The sequence below is a fragment of the Lampetra fluviatilis genome, chromosome 63 (genome assembly GCF_964198595.1).
Source record: "Lampetra fluviatilis chromosome 63, kcLamFluv1.1, whole genome shotgun sequence".
Lineage (NCBI taxonomy): Eukaryota > Metazoa > Chordata > Hyperoartia > Petromyzontiformes > Petromyzontidae > Lampetra > Lampetra fluviatilis.
In genome coordinates, this window is record NC_136337.1 from 6,787,325 (window position 1) to 6,809,716 (window position 22,392).

General features: G+C 50.7%; 1 protein-coding gene across 2 annotated transcripts; it reads left to right on the forward strand.

Annotated features, from left to right (window-relative positions):
* Nucleotides 1–8,807: 8,807 nt before the first annotated feature.
* FEN1 (flap structure-specific endonuclease 1) lies at nt 8,808–21,364 on the forward strand. Of its 2 annotated transcripts, none has more exons than XM_078882140.1 (11): nt 8,808–9,013; nt 10,909–11,011; nt 11,762–11,864; nt 12,191–12,254; nt 12,817–12,926; nt 13,288–13,424; nt 14,233–14,299; nt 15,615–15,746; nt 16,936–17,087; nt 17,677–17,794; nt 19,416–21,364. In XM_078882140.1, exons 1-11 carry the CDS (start codon nt 8,932–8,934, stop codon nt 19,488–19,490), a joined length of 1,143 nt encoding a protein of 380 aa, XP_078738266.1. In that variant the 5' UTR covers nt 8,808–8,931; the 3' UTR covers nt 19,491–21,364. The 2 variants fall into 2 exon arrangements, with proteins under 2 accessions (XP_078738266.1, XP_078738267.1); XM_078882141.1 differs by having other exon boundaries at nt 19,419–21,364.
* The last annotated feature ends 1,028 nt before the right edge of the window (nt 21,365–22,392 follow it).

Consider the following 22,392-nt stretch of genomic DNA (forward strand, 5'->3'; position numbering starts at 1 on the left):
GCCCTTCAAAGCACACGAGGGATGATTATGATGATGATGATGATTTCTAGGAATGATATGGATGAAAGTACAGTAGTAATGATGATACTGATGATTCTGACCAAGTTTATGTAAATAATGACATTGATCCTGACGAAGGCCCATTTCCCGAAACATCGCCTATTGGAGTATACAGGATGCCAACGCCGCATTTCCAGACAGTCTACATTATAGACTGTATCACACACAACACCAAGTCACCTTTATAGACTGCTGTGCACATGATCATCATCATGATCATCCATGCTCAATCCACTGCTGAGTGGAAGATATCCCCAGGCCGTCGCCGCCACCTGTCACGATCCTGCCATGCGACGATCCATCGCTCCATCTCCCCATTAGAGGTTCCACTCGGACACATTCCATCTCTTGGCTGCCGCTCCGCTCTCCGTCTCGACCACGACGCGTCCTGCCTGCCATGCGAGCCCCACATAACAGTGGCATTCGTGATGGGTAACTACTGCACGTATTACTGGTAGGAACTTCCTGGTTACACCAGCCCACAGGGGATTATTGTGTCCGTCCGTCCGTCGTGCATCCAAAAATGGGTGGAGAGGGGAGTGTGGGGAGGGGCTGGGTGGGGAGGGTGGCGAGGGCTGGGTGGGGAGGTTGGGGAGGGGCTGGGTGGGGAGGGGAGGGGCTGGTCACCCCGTGGTGCCCTTATAAAACTCAACGTTTCACCTACTCACGCTGGCTTGTGCCCGCCCTCACAGTCGGGCATATTTGCGGAATACACCACGCCGCCGTTGACCCTGGCCATTGACCGAGCGATCCAACGTTCCTACCAGCTCCCTCCGCAGGACAATGTGTTTTCTGTCAGAATATTTGACACTGCAGAAGGAGGAATCCGATGAGCTATAAAGCGCTTTCCCCCACAGATGTCCAGTAGGGGGCACGGGGTCAGAACGTTATAACAACAAACCAAGACACAAACAACACGATAGGAGTGCTATGAAAGGTAAAAAAAATCGATAACAAATAGACATTTGGTGCCTGCTGCGTTATCAGTCGTGTACAGAGCACAGGTAAAAATCTCAACGCATTCACCACTAACAGCACCGTGCCTCCGCGTGTGTGTGTGGTCTTAAACGGGGGCAAGTATTTAATAGGCGACGTTTCGGGCCATGCCCCTTGTTTTTCTCGCTTGTTTAACCCAGCGAAAGCCATCGCCGAGTCTCAAGATTTTCGCAACAGGGATGTCGATGTTGTTGCTGCTGCTGCACGATCCTCCAATGAGTAATTTGCGAGGCATTTTTCAAGCATTGGGATGTTTTGATCAACACCAGTTCCACAGTGTGTGTGGGTTTAGCTACGACAGGACAAAGCCGTCAACCCCTTATCAGTGCCCTACCTTATTACAACACTAACTCAGACCTTATTGGTCACCCCGTGCCCCTTACACATCTCAACGTTCATCCTACAAAGCCCCATCACAAGGGATAAACACAAACACATAGACAACACATTTTACATCTTTGTGCCCGTATTTAAACGGCTGTACGACGTGTGGACCTGAAAACTCGATTTCCCTGCACAAGAATACGGGCTGAACAGTTTGGGTTGACAGGCACGAGAGGAAAACTGAGATGCAGGAGGAGACCCATGCAGAAGGGGGGTAGGTAAAAGGGGGTAAAGGGGCCGTCCATAAATGACGTCACGCGATTTTGGACGATTTTTGACCCCCCCCCCCCCTTCGTCACACGGCGTCACAAAAAGTCAGACCCCCCCTCAAATATGACATCACAAATCTCTGCCCCCCACCCCCAAAACCATATTTCCATTTTGAAAATAAAAATGCTTCAAATTGCTTTAAACTATTGTCATTGTAGTGCGTATTTAATGTGGCGCTGCACTCTGATGTTGTAGGAGTGTTGTTATAACAATTCTATATTTATTTAAAGTTGCGCATTTTGATGTGACGTCACATTTCTCAACCCCCCCCCCCCAGGTGCGTGACGTCATTTATGGACGGCCCCAAAGAACACACCACGGGGTGACCAGCCCCTCCCCACCCAGCCCCTCCCCTCCCAGCCCCTCCCCTCCCCACCCAGCCCCACCACTCCCATTTTTGGATACACGACAGACGGACGGACACAATAATCCCCTGTGGGCTGGTGTAACCAGGAGGTTCCTACCAGTAAAATATTCCCCGTGTAGCCGCCTTAACAACACCGTTGGGGCGAGCACCTATGACGGCCCGGAATCCGATGAGCTATAAAGTTATTTTTTCACAGATGTCCAGTAAGAGAGATGGGGGGTGGACAGCACTTACGCGTCCGGCCGCCTTTCAAGTTCAAGTTCATGTATTAGGTATAGCCTTGTGAGCCATTCGGCTCTTGAATTGGGTGCAACCGCAACAAACAAAAAACATGAACAAAAAATTTCGATTGAAAGCTTTCGTGACTGCAGGGATTCATCTTCTTGGTTCTTTCGGTAAAGTCACGTGACTTTACCGAAAGAACCAAGAAGATGAACAAAAAACATCTTAAAGTGAATATGTTGACTAAGTGCAAACACAAAATTTGCTGTCTTTTCCAGTGGGATGCAAGTCAAACAACCAACAACAACCACAAGACAACTTAGATTAAGGACTTTGTCTCCCTAGTGGAGAGGTTTACACACCAAAGAAACCAGGTACGCACACGTGTGATGCTGAGTCGACCTAGGGGAGGCCCGGCACCGGTTCAGATCATCGTCAGCGGTGCCGGTGGTGGCCGTGAGCGGGAATCGAACTCGGATCTCTGCCGGGTTCGGAGCGCTGCGCTAACCGCTGCGCCACCAATCGCGCGCCGCGTGCAAAGACAAAACTCCCCGGATCGCTTGAGCAGATTTGAAGCAAGTGCCGGGTGCACGACACAAATATCCCCCGTGTAGCCTTAACAGACTGTAGGGGCAAGTGCTGTTAGCGAGCACCTATGAAGGCCGGCACGGCACACGGAGGGGGTGGGTAGCCAGCACCACGCGTGGCCGCCTTTGTCTCCCCAGTGGCGATGTTTTACACAGGTACTCGTTTGACGCCGAGTCGACCTAGGGGAAGGGCCCTGGACCGGTTCAGATAATCGTCACCGTTGTTGCCCGTGAGCGGGAATCGAACTCGGGTCGCCGGGTTCGTAGCGCTAACCGCTACCCCACCGCTCCCCACGCGCACAGAGGCACGAGTGGGTCCGTGTGCAGAGCCGGGACCCCCCCCCCTACCGACCCACCCACGTGGTTTGTCCCGCGTGCAGAGATGGGTGACACCCCCACCCTTCCCTCCCGACTCACCCACGTGGTTTGTTCCGCGTGCAGAGCCGGGACCCCCCTCCCGACCCACCCACGTGGTTGGTTCCGTGTGCAGTGATGGGCGACCCCCACCCCTTCCCTCCAGACCCACCCACGTGGTTGGTTCCGCGTGCAGAGATGGGGGGACACCCCCCCCCTCGCCCTCCCTACGTCACCGGCCACGTGGGGCCGTGTGCAGCAACAACAGCATCAGCAGCAGAGACGCGGGAGGTGTGCAGAGACCCCCCCACCCGCCCCGCCCCCCACGTTGTGCCGTGTGCAGAGAGGCCGGGCAGCCCTGGAGCGGTTGCCACGCGTCCCGATATGACACGGGACCCACATCTCCACGTGTGTGCGTGCGTGTGTGTGCGTGTGTGCGCTCTCGTGTTATTTGCACAGAACTCGTCAATAACACGACGAACCCGGCAGAATAAATATATCATGGGCAACTTTTCGGGTCAATACCCTTCTTTTACGTAATAGTTTTTTGTTGTTTTGGTTGTGGTTGTAACGAATTGGCACGTTCTGTTTACGTGACAAACCTTACTAATTAGCTGTGTCGGGTGGTGGCGGGTTTAACGACACATTTATATATCTAACCCCAACCCCCCCCCCCCCCCCCTGTATTATGGATATCTGTCGCGAAAGCCTCCGTGTGAAACCGTTCTTCTCCCGATAATAAAGTGTTTCGCACGAAATGATGTGGTGGTTGTAAATGTTTGTGACACGCTTTTATTGCACGGGTTTTGTTCTTTTTTTCTTTTGAAGGCAGTGTTATTGATGTCTGTATCGAGTGTTGTACACAGCACGGGGAGAATGTCTTCATGTCCCACAACAAACAGTCGGGATTTCGTTAAATTCAATTTCCCAGATAATCCACACTGCCCTAATACTCCACATTACCATCAGGGCCGGATTAACCCATTGGCAAATAAGATCCTCATAGTCTGTAGGCCCACCATTCCACATTGAAGTAACAGCCAGTTAGTTCATTTGCCAAGTCACCTCAGTAACTCATCCACACACTCATGCATTCACTCGTTCATTTGACAAGTCATTCAGAAACTCACCCACTCATTCGTTGACTCGTTCATTTGCCAAGTCATTCAGAAACTCACACACTCATTCATTCACTCGTTCATTTGCCAAGTCATTCAGAAACTCACACACTCATTCGTTGACTCGTTCATTTGCCAAGTCATTCAGAAACTCACCCACTCATTCGTTTACTCATTCATTTGCCAAGTCATTCAGAAACTCACTCACTCATTCGTTTACTCATTCATTTGCCAAGTCATTCAGAAACTCACCCACTCATTCGTTGACTCGTTCATTTGCCAAGTCATTCAGAAACTCACCCACTCATTCATTGACTCGTTCATTTGCCAAGTCATTCAGAAACTCACCCACTCATTCATTCACTCGTTCATTTGCCAAGTCATTCAGAAACTCACCCACTCATTCATTGACTCGTTCATTTGCCAAGTCATTCAGAAACTCACCCACTCATTCATTGACTCGTTCATTTGCCAAGTCATTCAGAAACTCACCCACTCATTCGTTTACTCGTTCATTTGCCAAGTCATTCAGAAACTCACCCACTCATTCGTTGACTCGTTCATTTGCCAAGTCATTCAGAAACTCACCCACTCATTCGTTTACTCATTCATTTGCCAAGTCATTCAGAAACTCACTCACTCATTCGTTTACTCATTCATTTGCCAAGTCATTCAGAAACTCACCCACTCATTCGTTGACTCGTTCATTTGCCAAGTCATTCAGAAACTCACCCACTCATTCGTTGACTCGTTCATTTGCCAAGTCATTCAGAAACTCACCCACTCATTCGTTTACTCGTTCATTTGCCAAGTCGTTCAGAAACTCACCCACTCATTCGTTTACTCGTTCATTTGCCAAGTCATTCAGAAACTCACCCACTCATTCGTTGACTCGTTCATTTGCCAAGTCGTTCAGAAACTCACCCACTCATTCGTTTACTCGCCCGTTTGCCAAGTCAGCAACGCTGCCGCTTATCCACTCACCCCATCACTCTCTCACCCGTTCAAATCATTAACCAATGTGCCAGGGCACTCAGTGACTGTGACATACTGTATGTCTCTGTGAGGTCTGTCTGGCAGAGTCAACAGTGCCACACGCACAGCCGATACGTAATACCCCATACATCATACCCTATACACAGCACCCTAAACACATAACCCTATACACAGCATCCTACACACAGTACCCTACACAAAGAACCATACACACAGAACCATGACACATAATCTTACACACACACAACCATACACTCACACAACTCTAAACACACAGAACCATGACACACACAACCCTACACACACACAACCCTACACACACAGAGCCATATAGACACACAGTAGCAAACGCTCTACCGCTTAACACCAGCCATAGAATCATGTTTCGCAACAGCTTCAAAGAAGGTCCCAGAAGAAGCCTGCTGTGGTGCAGTGGTTTAATGTATCGGTGGCACTTAAGATAAAGAAAGATTATCCCCGTATCGCCTTCGCTGGCTGATGGGGCACGTGCTGTTAGCGAGCAGCACCTATGAAGGCCGGCACGGCACACGTGTGGACAGAACCACGCCCGGCCGCCTTTGTCTCCCCAGTGGCGATGTTCACACACTGCACTCAATACTCATTGGATGCCGTGTCTGACCCAGGGGAGGCTCACACTCATTTGTGGCTACCTAGGGGAGGCCCAGGACCGGTTCAGATATTCGCCACTGGTATTGAGTGGAACTCGGAGTTGGTAGTTCAGTGCGCTAACCAATGCGCCACCGCTCCCCGTGGCACGTGTTGCGTCACCAGCAGCAGCACGTCTTGCCATGTCACTGTTAGCACTGCCAAAGACAGTGGATCTCTGTGAGATGGCCACGATAATGATGATCGTTATGGGCTAATTTATAAAGACGGGCGCACACCAACAGATGTTAAATATTACTAATTATATTGAAAATGTTAACGTATCCAGGAGAGCCACACTCTTTCAGGAGGGTCCTTCGACTTTGTTTATTTTGTAAGAAGTTTTCAGACAATTAATGATGATTTTTATCAGAAAATGTTATCAGAACATGTTTGTTTGCATGTTCACCAAAGTTCAGTTAAGTTCATTTATTAGGATTTACCCTGTGAGCCATTCGGCTCTTGATTTGGGTTCAACCGCAACAAGCAATAACATTACAAGATACACCTAAAATCAATTGTACACAAATCTGAACATCACGTACAAAGTACTGTGCGTGGTTAATGCCGCAGACATGATGATTCCTTGCGAAAGGTTGAATCTATTTGCTGTCTGAAACATCTTAACATCTCCTGTTTGATTGCCAGAAAGGGTAAAACGTATTCTTATTTTTTTTCAGACTTTAGTGATTTGTTTACCTTACCTATACTTTGGACTCGTGGCTGTTAACCCATAAGGTTCACCCCGTATTCTTGTGCAGGGAAATTGAGTTTTCAGGTCCATACGGCGTACAGCCGTTTCAATACGGGCAACAAATATAAAACATTTGTTTATTTGTTTGTGTTTCTCCCTTGTGATGGGACTTTGTAGGATGAACGTTGAGATTTATAAGGGCCACGGGGTGATCAATGAAGTCTGAGTTGGTCTGTAACAAGGTAGGGAATTGATAAGGGTTGACAGGTTTGTAGTAGTGTAGTGTATAGTAGTGTAGTGTATAGTGTAGTGTATAGTAGTGTAGTGTGTAGTGTATAGTAGTGTAGTGTATAGTAGTGTGTAGTGTATAGTAGTGTAGTGTATAGTAGTGTATAGTGTAGTGTATAGTAGTGTAGTGTGTAGTGTATAGTAGTGTAGTGTATAGTAGTGTGTAGTGTATAGTAGTGTAGTGTATAGTAGTGTATAGTGTAGTGTATAGTAGTGTAGTGTGTAGTGTATAGTAGTGTAGTGTATAGTAGTGTGTAGTGTATAGTAGTGTAGTGTATAGTAGTGTATAGTGTAGTGTATAGTAGTGTAGTGTATAGTAGTGTAGTGTGTAGTGTATACTAGTGTAGTGTATAGTAGTGTAGTGTAGAGTGTATAGTAGTGTAGTGTAGAGTGTATAGTAGTGTAGTGTGTAGTGTATAGTAGTGTATAGTGTAGTGTATAGTAGTGTATAGTAGTGTATAGTGTATAGCAGTGTAGTGTATAGTAGTGTAGTGTGTAGTGTATAGTAGTGTAGTGTATAGTAGTGTAGTGTAGAGTGTATAGTAGTGTAGTGTGTATAGTAGTGTAGTGTGTCGTGTACAGTAGTGTATAGTGTAGTGTATAGTAGTGTATAGTGTATAGCAGTGTAGTGTATCGTGACTTCGTAGGATGAACGTTGAGATTTATAAGGGCCACGGGGTGACCGATGATGTCTGAGTTTGTGTGTAACAAGGTAGGGCACTGATAAGGTGTTGACAGGTATATAGTAGTGTAGTGTAAAGTAGTGTAGTGTATAGTGTAGTGTATAGTAGTGTAGTGTATAGTAGTGTATAGTGTATAGTAGTGTAGTGTATAGTAGTGTATAGAGTATAATAGTGTAGTGTATAGTAGTGTAGTGTATAGTGTATAGTAGTGTAGTGTGAGTTTGTGTGTAACAAGGCAGGGCCCTGATAAGGTGTTGACAGGTACGAGTCACTGTTGTTGTGTTTGTGCTGCTGTTGTCGTTGTAACGTCCTGACCTCGTGTCCCTACTGGACGTCTATGGAACAAAGAGCTTCATGGCTCATCGGATTTCTCCTCCAGTATTTTAAGTAAATACTGTTTTCTGATTCTGTACATTCCTGTTACCTGCGTATTTATGATTTAAATCAGTTTCAAAGACAATGCCAAACATATATTATCAGAACATGTTTGTTTGCATTTTCACCACATATACCGTGCGTGATTAATGCAGCAAGTTGATTCCTTGCAAAAGGTTGAATCTATTTGGTGTTTAAACATCTTAACACGACTCCTGGTTTTTATTTCCAGAAAGGCTTAAACCTATTCTTATTTTTCCATACTTTTCTGCTTGAAAAAAGATCCCATGTCGTAGCTGCTAACCCCGATATATTATTAATGATCTGATCGTGCCATTGTCTCTGTGCTGTTCGCCTTTTGGCGTTGTTCTGTGGTCTGGCACTGGTGGTGAGACGAGGCCATGAAGAAGGCTGCTGCTGTGTCTGATGTAGGACAATCAGTTTCAAAGGCAATGCACAGATTAGCATCAGAGCATGTTTGTTTGCATATTTAACACAAGTACGTGTGGTGGTTAATCTCGTTCTTGATTCCTTGCAAAAAGTTTATATTTTGGTGTTTGAATATCTGGACACAACTCCTGTTTTATTGCCAGAAAGGGAAAAAACATATTCTTATTTTTTCATACTTTGATGCTGGCCCCATTTGATTTCAAACGCTATTTACGAAACGCGAAACTCATCCCCGGATGTGGGGGACGGAGAGGCCACCGTAGCAAGCGCTCCCACCGCGACGGTGACGTCACACGCGAAAGCGCGGGAAAAGTGCGACCAGGCCGCAAGCCTGACGGACGAAGTTAAAGACCCCTTCGCCCCGCTCGCTACTTTAACAATCTTTAACAACTTAAACATTTAGCACGCGCGCGCGCCGACGATGGGAATACACGGCCTCACCAAGCTCATCGCGGACGTGGCACCTGGAGCCATGAAGGAAAACGACATCAAGAGCTACTTTGGTCCGTTGCGCCGATTTAGTTTAAAACAAAATATCTGCGCGTTTGTTAAGACCGCTGAGTCTGGCTGAGGCTCCCTATAGGGTTCAGTGTTAATGAGACTCACGGAGCCATGACAGGGTTCAGTGTTAATGAGGCTCACAGAGCCATGACAGTGTTCAGTGTTAATGAGACTCACGGAGCCATGACAGGGTTCAGTGTTAATGAGGCTCACAGAGCCATGACAGGGTTCAGTGTTAATGCGGCTCACAGAGCCATGACAGGGTTCAGTGTTAATGAGGCTCACGGAGCCATGACAGGGTTCAGTGTTAATGAGGCTCACAGAGCCATGACAGTGTTCAGTGTTAATGAGACTCACAGAGCCATGATAGGGTTCAGTGTTAATGAGACTCACAGAGCCATGATAGGGTTCAGTGTTAATGAGACTCACAGAGCCATGATAGGGTTCAGTGTTAATGAGACTCACAGAGCCATGACAGGGTTCAGTGTTAATGAGACTCACAGAGCCATGATAGGGTTCAGTGTTAATGAGACTCACAGAGCCATGACAGGGTTCAGTGTTAATGAGGCTCACGGAGCCATGACAGGGTTCAGTGTTAATGAGACTCACAGAGCCATGACAGGGTTCAGTGTTAATGAGACTCACAGAGCCATGATAGGGTTCAGTGTTAATGAGACTCACAGAGCCATGATAGGGTTCAGTGTTAATGAGACTCACAGAGCCATGACAGTGTTCAGTGTTAATGAGGCTCACAGAGCCATGACAGTGTTCAGTGTTAATGAGACTCACAGAGCCATGACAGGGTTCAGTGTTAATGAGACTCACAGAGCCATGATAGGGTTCAGTGTTAATGAGACTCACAGAGCCATGATAGGGTTCAGTGTTAATGAGACTCACAGAGCCATGACAGGGTTCAGTGTTAATGAGGCTCACGGAGCCATGATAGGGTTCAGTGTTAATGAGGCTCACAGAGCCATGACAGTGTTCAGTGTTAATGAGACTCACAGAGCCATGACAGGGTTCAGTGTTAATGAGGCTCACAGAGCCATGATAGTGTTCAGTGTTAATGAGGCTCACAGAGCCATGACAGTGTTCAGTGTTAATGAGACTCACAGAGCCATGACAGGGTTCAGTGTTAATGAGGCTCACAGAGCCAGGCTCGCATAGGGCTCAGTGTTAATTACTGAGACTCAGAACCAGGCAAAGGCTCCCATAGAGTTCAGTGTTAATCACTAAGGCTCGGAGCCAGACTAAGGTTCTAAAAGAGTTCAGTGCTAATCACTGAGGCTCACAGAGCCAGACTAAGGTTCGCATAGGGTTCAGTGTTAATCACTGGGGCTCACAGAGCCAGACTGAGGCTCACTGGGGCTTACATAGGGGTTGTATGTTAACCATTTATGCTCATAGAGCCAGACCTAGGCAAGTTTAATATTACAGTATTGGGGATTAGTATTATGACAAGTTCATAGACCCAGACTGACTTATCTTGCACCACTGCCTCCCATTGTGTCATAGTGTGGCAGTGTGTATTAGAGTAATTTTCATAGTGTTTGTCACTGTTATTGTACGTTTACTTTCAGTGTGTCACTGTGCCAGTCATCTCAATCAAAGTATAGTCTGTCCTGGGACCTGCCAGTGAACCTTCATTACATATTACATGGCCACAAAGTGCACCTAGCCTGGCACAAATGCTGCGGTGATGTTACCACAATTTTTTTAGTCATGTGGTGTGTAAACATCAGCACAGGGGAGACTTAGGTGGCCTGGTCGTGGCGCTGGCCACCCACCACCTCGTGTGCCGTGCCGGCGTTCATAGGCACTCGCTAACAGCGCTTGTTCCATCGGCCTGTTTAAAGGCTCCGAGGGTGATTGATCTTTGCCTTTGTGTCTCTTGTAGGTCGCAAAATCGCTATTGACGCGTCGATGAGCATCTACCAGTTCCTGATCGCCGTGCGGCAGGACGGAAACACTCTCACCTCCGAGGACGGAGAGACCACCAGGTGATGCTTTACTCTCTTTATTTTGTTTTCATTAACACACTTTTATTTTCCCTATCTTACCCCGCCTGTGAAAGTCGGCGTCGCGTAACGAGAAGAAGGGTCCGTTCGGAAATCTCAGGATCTTTCTTTAGATTGGAGGAGGAATCCGATGAGCTACGGAGCTCTTTTCCCACAGATGTCCAGTAGGGGTATGGGGTCAGGGAGTTGCGACAACCAACAATTACGAAAAACACGACAGGAGCGCAGAGCAGTGCGCCGATTTGTGTTAGAGACGGAAGCGGATATCACAGACCTACCTCTGAGATACTTTCTTCAAGTGCCCTCTGGTCCACACACAGTCGAGGACAGGCAGCACTTTCCTACCCGGCCTGCCACAGAGAACGGATGCTCGGATAACAAGGAGGTCCGTGGATCTATCAAGGTTTTTCTGATTAATATGGCAAGTGGGTAATTTGATGAGAATGTGGCTGTGGAATATTCCTCTTGTCTTTTCGCAAAAGCGTGGACATTGGGCAGCGTGAGCACATTTGGTGAACGGGAAGGTCAGCGGATCGATCCATGATCAGGGAAAACAGGAAGTGCAGATAGTGCAATTCTATCGTTGATTCTGTCAATGAGATTGTGCAATTGTGATCTTGTAAATGTGACTGGAAATGTGCTCGTGTGAATGCGATTGTGTGAACGTGATCGTGTGCTTTATGTGATTATTGTTGTTGCTGTGCGTTTGTGACCGTGCGATGGTGCCTACAGCCACCTGGTCGGACTCTTCTACCGCACGATCCGCATGATAGAGAACGGCATCAAGCCCGTGTACGTGTTCGACGGGAAACCTCCGCAGCTCAAGTCGGGAGAGGTATCCGCGCCAATCACCGCCGCTGCTTTCAGCTACCTAGGCACAAATTATAGCTTAACGAAGTGGCTTATCACGTGATAATTTATAGCAGCCACATGCTCTAAATGCACGTTGTTTCTAAATGTGGAGGTAAAAACGGAGAAATCCATGCGACCACGGAGAGAGAGACATGCAAACTCCACATATACAGGCATCGGACCCATGACCTCTTGTAAACCAGGGGAGGGAGATAACGTCTCGTCACCGTGGCTGCTCTCGCCACCATGGCTCAACGACGTTGGGCCCGGTGCATTGTGGGTATTAATTACTGTGCTAATTGGTTGCAGCTGGCGAAGCGAGCGGAGCGCAGAGTGGAGGCCGAGAAGCAGCTGGTGGCAGCTGAGGAGGCTGGTGAGGAGGCGTGCGTGTGCGTATGTTAGCGGCTGTGTGTATATTTGTGTGGGTCGTGTAGCCCATATGCCCAGCCCACCGTATGCCGAAGCAGCTTCTGTTTGGCCAGATAGAGGGTGCTAAACGGGCATGACACGGGCTGGATAAGAGATGTGGACTTGATGTGGTACAGGAGGATGTGGAGCTGAGTGGACCATCGGTGTCAAGACCGGCCTATGTGAAGGACGCTCCTGGGCAGTTGGAGGCAGTCACCAACGGCGGAGGGGGGCAGAGGAGCGATGCTCACAACAACGAGCATAGCAGAGGGCAGATAGAACGCAGCGAGTCGGCTCAGTGGGGCGCAGAGATAGCACCTCTTGTCAGTCATCTCGGTCAACCCATGGCACCTGGGCCTCTCCCGTGAGCTGCCAGCGAGCCTTCGACACGTCACTGCGTAACACTTGGCAGGACCCTCCTGCGAAAGAGTCTCGGGACTCGGTGAGACTTTCGTGGTTGAACAAGCGGAGTAATAATCATCATCATCAGCGTATTCTCTCGTGTCTTTGTTGCGCGTGCGTCGCAGGCGAGGTGGAAAACGTGGGGAAGTTCAGCAAGCGGCTGGTGCGCGTCACGCGGCAGCACAACGACGAGTGCAAGCGGCTGCTGCGGCTCATGGGCGTCCCCTACGTGGAGGTGCGCGACAAGCGTGTGTCCTCAACGGGAGCTCGCTAACAGTCCTCCCTCCCTCATCTCCCCAGAGCCTCCCCTGAGGCCGGCGGAAGGGGGAGGCGGGCAAGGTCGGCAGAGACGAAGCCCCCCACCCACCTCCCCGTTAAATATTGTTGTGACGCAATATGTGCGAGACGCTTCGTACGTGATGCTGCGTTTGGCTGCGCGTGCCCCACTGCGTTTATGATCATGCGTGCGTGACGCTCTGGGTGGCTGCACCTGCCTCACTCAGTGTGTGACTATGTGTGTGCGGTGTATGCTATTCTGCATAACGCTGCGTGTATGAAGCTGTGTGTGTGACGCTTTGTCGTTGTGTGCGTGGTAGGCCCCCTGCGAGGCGGAGGCGAGCTGTGCCGCGCTGGTGAAGGCCGGCAAGGTGTTTGCCACGGCCACCGAGGACATGGACGGGCTCACGTTTGGCACCGGAGTCCTGCTGCGCCACCTGACGGCCAGCGAGGCCAAGTACGTTGCGACGCGCGTGTGTGTGAGAGTGTGTGTGCGTGAGAGTGTGCGCGTGAGAGTGTGTGCGCGTGAGAGTGTGTGCGCGTGAGAGTGTGCGCGTGAGAGTGTGTGCGCGTGAGAGTGTGTGCGCGTGAGAGTGTGTGCGCGTGAGAGTGTGTGCGCGTGAGAGTGTGTGCGCGTGAGAGTGTGTGCGCGTGAGAGTGTGTGCGCGTGAGAGTGTGTGCACGTGAGAGTGTGTGCGCGTGAGAGTGTGTGCGCGTGAGAGTGTGTGCGCGTGGGAGCGTGAGCGCGCCTGTGTGGGATAGAGTTTGTGTGTGTAGGTCGACTCGGCCTCAAATGAGTACCTGGTGCGGTGTGTAAACATCGCCACTGGGGAGACGAAGCGGCCGGGCGTGGTGCTGGCCACCCACCCCCTCGTGTGCCGTGCCGGCCTTCATTGTTGATACTCGCTAACAGCACTTGAATCGAAAGTCTTACAGCTCTACGGGGGAACTTTGTCTCTGTCTCCGCCTGTTTCTGTGTCTCTTTGTGTCTGTGTCACCCTCTATCTCTCTGTATCTGTTTGTCTGTGTGTGTGACTTTATATTATCTCCGTCTGTGTGTTCGTGTGTATGTGTCTCGGCACCTGGGTCTGTCCCGAGACCTGTCAGCGAGCCTTTGACACTTCACGCTGCCTCAAAGTGCACCTGGCCTGGCACAGGCGCTGTGGTGACGTCATCGTCACTTAGTGGCAAATGGCGGGTATAGGTGTGTCTCGGTCTGTCTCGGTGTGTCTCCCATCAAAGTCCCCGCCTGTTACATTTTCCAGAAAACTGCCCATTCAGGAGTTCCACTTCACGAAGCTTCTGGAGGAGATCAAGCTTTCACATGACGAGGTGAGGATGACGATGATGGTGGTCCACTTATCCAGGAACTTGATGGTTTTTCTATAATGCACAGAGGCCATGTGGACACGGCGTCTGTGCGTTGTCTGAATCTCGTGGTTTTGCCGCCGTTGCGATGATGGCATATTCCCATCATTTACAGATTTCATCGTGGTTGCCATCGGCCTATCGAACGGGCCTCGCGGTGTTTGTTGCTTGTGCTGTCCCGATGAGGCGTAATTATGGTGAAACCTGTCCCAGGTAGTGTCTGTCGCTGCATCGCTGCTGCTGCTGTCAGTCGGGTCACAGCCGCTCAAAAAAATAACCCGTAAAAACAAAGTTTTTCACTATAAATCCTTTATATGCGTGGCATCCATTGTATTTTATTATTGATTTCTGTTTTCTTGAGTAAGAGTTTCATTTTTATCACATTGGTATTTTAAATAAAATATGAAATTATTTTTTTCCTAAAAAGTTGAAAATTTTTGAAAAAATTTTTCACGAAAATAAATTGTCACGCACAACGAGTCTGTGTGCAAAATGTCAGCTCCATTGGATCACGGGAAGTGGGTTAAAAAACGACCGAAAGATTTTCACGGTCGTAAGCGCGCAAGCAAGCAAGCAAGTGAACTTAATATAAAGGATTCAAAAAGGACGAGAGGCCCGCGATGCACCGTCAGTAGGGGTGGCGATGTTGCCAGGTTTAACCCCAAGTGTCGTAATTTGCGGATAATCTTTCAACGTTGGGATGTTTTGATCAATACCGCTTGGTGCACTGCGTGTGTTGATTTTAGCTATGGGAGGGATACCGGAGATCAGGGAGGAAACCCATGCACGACAGGCGGAGGGACGACACACAAACTCACTCCCCCCCCCCCCGCACCTCTGATTAGCACGGTTAGCTACGTACGGTGCGAAATAATTTCAACATTCATACAGAAAAGTGCTCGAGTCGGGAATCGAACCTCGGCCCTTCTCGCTGTGAGGCACTTGTGTCATCACTGCGCTACGCTTGCCACCCTGTTTCAATTGCTACCCCCTCACCCCCAAAGACAAACATCCTCCGTTTAGCTTTAACAGCCTGTTGGGGCAAGTGCTGTTAGCGAGTAGCACCTATGAAGGCCGGCACGGCACACGAGGGGGTGCGGTGTGGCCAATACACCCCCAGCGCTGATGTTTTACACACCGCACTCGTTTGAGGCTAGCTAACGAGGAGGCCCAGGACTGGTTCAGATATTCGTCGCTGATGTCGAATCGAACTCGGGTCATCGTGTTAGGAGCGCAGTGCTCTGACCGCTGCGCCACCCCTCGCCACCCCTCGCCACAGTTCATCGACCTGTGTATCCTGCTGGGCTGCGACTACTGCGAGACCATCAGGGGGATCGGGCCCAAGCGGGCCATCGAGCTCGTGCGGCAATACAAGCGCATCGAGGCCATCCTGCAGCACATCGACACCAAGGTGGGCGGCGTCACCTGCTCATCGTCGTCATTGTCATCGTCGTCGTCGTCGCCAGCGTGAACTGTCCGCTGCTGGATGATGCCTCCGTCTCTCGCGATCCAGCGTTGGTGTGACGATCGATCGCTGTTGATTATTGCGACTACGCTGATTTACTCAGGAAAGGCTCGTCGAGTCTCAAGAGTCTCGTGTTAAGGAGGGTCCTGGGCATCTCGGTGGCTAGGAGATGTTGACGACCTCGCCTGGTTTACAGGAGGTTGTGGGTTCGATTCCGGCCCAGACGCCTGCTGCTGTATATTTGGAGTCTGCGTCTCTCATCATCATCATCACGGTGGCTAGGAGATGATGACTACCTCGCCTGGTCTACAGGAGGTCGTGGGTTCGATCCCAACCCTGACGCTTCCTGTATATTTGGAGTTTGCGTGTCTCTCTCCCCATTGTCGCGTGGAGTTTTCTCCGCGTCCTCTGGTTTTTCCCTCCACAATTAGATTCAACATCACGTTGCTATACATTTCCACATAATGATGATAAAACACTTTGTTTAGCTATCACTTGTGGCCTGCTTGCTTCTGAAAAAGAGCTATACAGCTCAGTGGGCCTTACCCGGTAAAATAAAAATGATTTAGTTTTAGGTTTACAGCAGTGCAGGGCGATGTTCGGTGCACGCGATCCCATTTGGGTAGTTTGACGATCCATCCAGCTCCTGCACACGAGTCGATTTCATTGCTCCGTCTCCGTGACCAGGGCCAACGTGGGTAGCGAGAGGCCAACACCAGTGACGATTATCTGAATGGGCATCCTCTAGGTCGACTCAGCCTTAAATGAGTACCCGGTGCAGCGTGTAAACATCAACACTGGAGAATCAACGGTGGCCGTGCGTGGTTCTGGCCACACTACCTCGCGTGGCCGTGCTGTCCTTCATAGGTGCTTGTCCCAACAGGCAGCACTCGCCCCAACAGTCTTCTGTGGGCTACACACGGGATCTGTGGATTTGTGTGTGTGTGATGATGATGATCATAGTGGTAAGTCTGGACCTGGCTGTCCAATTCATTCACCCTCTCTGCTCCCCTCTCCTTCGCTCTTGTCCCCTCTCCTCATCTCCCCTACCCGCTCTCTCTTTCCTCTCTTCCCCTCTCTCCCCTTCTCGCTCTGTCCCCCCCCCCTCTCTCTCTGGCTCCCCGCGTGCGAGTAGAAGTACCCCGTGCCGGACAACTGGCTGTACCAGGAGGCGAGGCAGCTGTTCCTCAAGCCCGACGTGGTGGACGCCGAGGAGGTGGACCTGAAGTGGATCGAGCCCGACGAGGAGGGGCTGGTGGCCTTCATGGTGCAGGAGAAGCAGTTTAAGTGAGATGCAGGGCCAGGGGGCGGTGACGGTGGTGGTGACGGCGGCGGCGGCAGTGGTGTTTATTTAGCGAACGCTATTTCACATGACTTCCTACAGGTCAAAACACATTTAATAAATATATATTTAGATAAATAAATGTTTTTTGAGTGGACATCAGCTCCCCCCCCCCCCCCCACGTAGCCACAGAGCCACTTTGCAGCATCTTCCAGCACGTGCAGGGCAACCGGTCCGCCCAGCACGCCCTGACGCACTGCCCCGCCGAGGACGGTGGTGCGTGGCGGTCTGCTCCTGGCTCCCCGTGGTCTCCTCCTAGCTCCCCGCATTCACACAGAAGTGGGCTGTCACTTAGCACGCCCCAGCGATGTTTGAAAGCAGCAGATTCACCAGCTGTGCTCTCCCCACTGTGCCAACCTGCTGCGTTTTAGCCACCCGGCGGTCTGCTCATTGTTGTGAGCGTCGCCTCTCTAAACGCGCGCGTGACGTTAGTCGGTACCCCGCTTGACGCGCTAGCACGCTTGACGCGCTAGCACGCTTGACGCGCTAGCACGCTTGACGCGCTCGCCATGCCCTCCCCTCTCGCGCCCGCAGCGAGGACCGCATCCGCAACGGAGTGAAGAAGTTGCTGAAGAGCAAGCAGGGGACGACGCAGGTGCGCATGGACGACTTCTTCAAGATCACCGGCTCCATCACCTCCGCCAAACGCAAGGTCGGTGCCAGCGCCGTTAACGGCTTCCTCCGTTGGGGTCGGTGCTCGTCTGGTCGGGTCGCTCGAAAGGTCGGAGACGCTGCGCCCAGCGCTGCTGAGGCCCTGGGTGCCCAGTCTGGGTTTCAGCCTACCCGCCACAGCACATTACACCGGAGGTTATCAAGTGTGGCGAATTGTGGTCTCATTATCATGGTGGCTAGGAGATGTTGACAACCTCGCCTGGTATACAGGAGGTCGTGAGTTCGATCCCGACCCTGACGCCTGCTGCTGTATATTTGGAGTTTGCGTGTCTCTCTCATAATCATCATCATTACGGTGGCTAGGAGATGTTGACGACCTCGCCTGGTATACAGGAGGTCGTGGGTTCGATCCCGACCCTGACGCCTGCTGTATATTTGGAGTTTGCGTGTCTCTCTCTCATAATCATCATCATTACGGGGGCTAGGAGATGTTAACTACCTCGCCTGGTATACAGGAGGTCATGGGTTCGATCCCGACCCTGACGCCTGCTGCTGTATATTTGGAGTTTGCGTGTCGTCTCTCTCCCTGTTGTCGCGTGGAATTTTCTCCGGGTCCTCCGGTTTTTCCCTCTGCATTTAGAATCAACGTCACCACGCGTTTAGAGTGTTTGGCTGCTGCTATACATTTCCACGCGATAAGCCACTTCGTTGAGTTATCATTTGTGGCCAGGTCGCTTCCGAAATAGAGCTGTATAGCTCAATAAAATATTAAGTAGTAGTCGTTAGTAGTTGGCTGTATAGTACGTGGAACTTCTTTCGCACCGTACGTATGCGGTGACTTGTTGATTTTTTGCTCAACACGTGAAGCACCTTTCTGGCACCAATCTGCCACCCAAAATGCCATCACAGAAATACGCCCATAGACTTGTATAGATACCCATAGACTCGCATATTGACTCATAGACTTGTATAGAGACCCATAGACTCGCATAGAGACTGCAGGTAAGTTCTCAGAAGTACGATGTTTTGGCCAATACCGGTTACATTGTGTCTATTTTAGCTTCGTGAGGAAACTAGAGAACCTGGATTAAACCCATGCAGAACAGGGGGAGACCAACAAACTCTACTCACGCACTCTCACTCTGCAGGACTGGAGGAAAACATACAAACTCCACTCACTCACTCTGTAGAACAGGGGTAAAACATACAAACTCCACTGACTCACTCTGTAGAACAGGGGGAGATCATACAAACTCCACTCACTCTGTACAAAAGGGGGAGATCATACAAACTACACTCACTCTGCAGGACAGGGGTAAAACATACAAACTTCACTCACTCACTCTGTAGAACAGGGGGAGATCACACAAACTCCACTCACTGACTCGCATTCTGCAGAACAGGGGTAGTGAAAGTAAAAACTAAACAAAGAAAGGCATCTAAGTCCGGTAATCGAACCCAGGCCCCTTCTTGCTGTGACGTGCGAGTATGTGTGTACACATGTTGAACGTCTTTCGCACCGTACGTAGCCAACCGTGCTCATCTGAAGGTGCGAGTGTCAACACTGCATCACCCTGCCGCCCCAAAACAACAACCCGAAGGCGCTTTGTTCTTTTAACCGACTGGCTTGGCCGGCTTGTTTGAACTTTTTTTTTTTGTAGCAGCCGGAGCCCAAGGGCTCGGCCAAGAAGAAATCCAAGCCGGCCGCCGGCGGGAAGTTCAAGAAGGGAAAGTGACCGGGCGACTCGGAGACTCGGCGGCGGCGGCGGCGCACTCCGCCATTCCAAACCTCGCGTCGTTCACTTTATTTAGTTTAACTCAAAGAGACCGGGAGAATCTCATTGAGCAAGGGTGACCTGGGCCATTAGTCTGCCAGTAAGGGGGCTAGGGGGGGGATTGCGGTGATTGCTGCTGCTACTGTGTTGTGGTTCAGTCCCCTTGGAGTAACTTTGCGGTGTCGTTTTTTTATTTCGGCAAAAATTGGACCGTGGCACCGTCACGCGCGATGGCTCGCTCCTGCGAATGACGTCGGATATTACACAGCGCGATGTTAATGTCGGATTGTACACAGCGCGATGTTAATGTCGGATTGTACACAGTGCGGTGTTAATGTCGGATATTACACGCGGCCCCCGGTGTTCTTTAGCGCGGCCCCTGACGTGCCCCCCCCCCGACAATACGCAGCATTGCATTAACGTCTTGCATGCACTGTGGCGGCCCTCGCACTTCTGATATCTCGTCAGCGACAGTGGCTCCCCTCATCTTCCCCCGCCCTCTGACAATGAGTGAGGAACACCGCTCTGGAGCTCCTTCGAGTGGCGGCCCTTGTGCCGGTGGTGGTGTAAGCAATTGCAGGGCCTGCGCCTTTATCCTCTTGCCTCTGCGCGTGCTCTCTGGCTCGGCGTTGGGGCTGCCGTGAAACCGGCTTGCGGCGTCGAAAAAAATTTGTATCGCGGATTTTCACGGAGCACCGCGAGCACATGTTTATTTCGCGTGGGATGAGGCGGCGGTTGGTAAATGTGGAAAGGCAGTTTGTACGTACGTTTTTACGTTGGATTTCTTTCGCACTGTGCGTAGCCAAACGTGCTAACCGGAGTTTGTTGGGATCCCTGTGGGAGACCGTGCGTTATGAATGGGGCTGCTGCACGTATACCCTGGGTTATAAGACGCTCCGGAAAGTAAGACACGCTCCAATCGTATACAGATCTACTCACAAAGATCCCCCGTGTAGCCTTAACAGACTGTTGGGGCAAGTGCTGTTAGCGAGCACCTACGAAGGCTGGCACGGCACACGAGGGGGTGGGTGGCCAGCACCACGCCCGACCGCCTTTGTCTCCCCAGTGGCGATGTTTACTGCACACCGCACCAGGTACTCATTTGAGGCCGAGTCGACCACGGGGAGGCCCAGAGCCGCTTCAGATAATCGTCACTCGCGTCGGCCGTGAGTGGGAATTGAACTCTGGCCGCCGGGATTGTAGCGCGGCCGCGCTAATCACTGCACCGCCGCTCCCCACACACACACGACACATTGACACACCGACACACCATACACATCATGGCTCAAGCTGATTTTGTGTAACCAGCTGAGAAGTCGAGAAGAGACCGGGCACCGAGGTAGAAAACGTCTCTGCAAGAGTGACCCCCGGGGTTCACCGATACAACAAAAGGCAAAATATATGAAGACAGTTGACACGCATGAAGCACGCAACGTGTGCATACTACCAACAACAACCACTAAGTGGCGGTGACGTCCCCACGGCGTCTGTACCAGGCTAGGTGCACGTTGAGGCCACGTGAAGTGTCGACCGCCCACTGGCAGGATGGTCACAGACCCTAGCAGGTGCCGTGGGCCGACTGACCGAGATGGTTGGACGATGCACCCACCTGTGCCCCCAACCACATTATAAGACGCACCGCCAAACGTTTAACTTCACATGCAGGGGAAGCGCGCGCGTGTCGTGTGCGTGGTCCGGAGAATGCGGCTCTCTGTCTTGGAGGGAACGCAAGCGAGGAGTTGTTGAGTCTGCCATGGGAAATCTTCACCCCCCAACTTGTTTTTTTTTTTAACAAAAGCGCATTGATGCGCAGAGAATTCAATAAAGACTCCACCATCGTCTGCCGTGGTCACGCCGCTGCTTGGGTGAAGGCTGTCCGAGCTGTCTGTCACGAGACGACCACATCCCACCTCGCACACCGGGGCACAAGTTTGGCTTCCCCCGAGGAGAAAAAGCCAATAAACTTGAGAAAGGGAAACCCAAACAAATTTACAACGTAGACTTTCGCGACCAGTGTTCATTATAAAGGTGGAGGAGTTTTTTTCCCGGGGTTAGATCGCGTAATTATAAATGTGTCGTTAACCCACCACCACCTGACACGGGCAATTTTTAAGGTTTGCCACGTGAACAAAACGTGGCAATTGGCTTTTCAACACACTGGTGTGATGGCGAGTAAACCCACAACATTTACAACTGAGTTCGACGTTTCGCTGGTGATTGCAACCAGCTTCATCAGGCGAATTGCCAGAATTGTGTCAGCAAAGGCATGCCTTATCGAGCTTGGACATTAGACCCGAGCCATTGGCAGTAGCCTTGCAATACGTAGGGCGGAATGTGTTCGTGTTTACAACAGTCAACATCAAACAACTTCAGAATCTGACCGTGAGACACTAAAGACATAAACCGAATCAAAAGGGTAATAATCCTTGAGACTTGATACTTCCAGAACCCATCTTCTGGACGTTTCCACCGATAAAACCCCGAGTCGCACTTCCCACTGGTCTGGGTTGGCGAGATAATCATTTTTGTGGCGAGATGTTAACTCCCTCGCCTGGTGTACAGGAGGTCGTGTGTTCGATCCCGACCCTGACGCCTGCTGCTGTGTATTTGGAGTCTGCGTCTCTCTCATCATCATCATCACGGTGGATGGGAGATGTTGACTCCCCCGCCTGGTGTACAGGAGGCGGCGTTCAGATGTCAATAAATCGGCTGTCCGCAAAGGGGGGGCAGCCAAAGAGCCGCTAGGGGTGGGGGGCGGGGGGGGCAGCCAAAGAGCCGCCGCATGCGGCTCTGGAGCCCGCAGGTTGCCCGACTCCCCCGGGTGGCGCCGAGGGGTAACATTCAGTTTAGGGGGCGGTCGAGC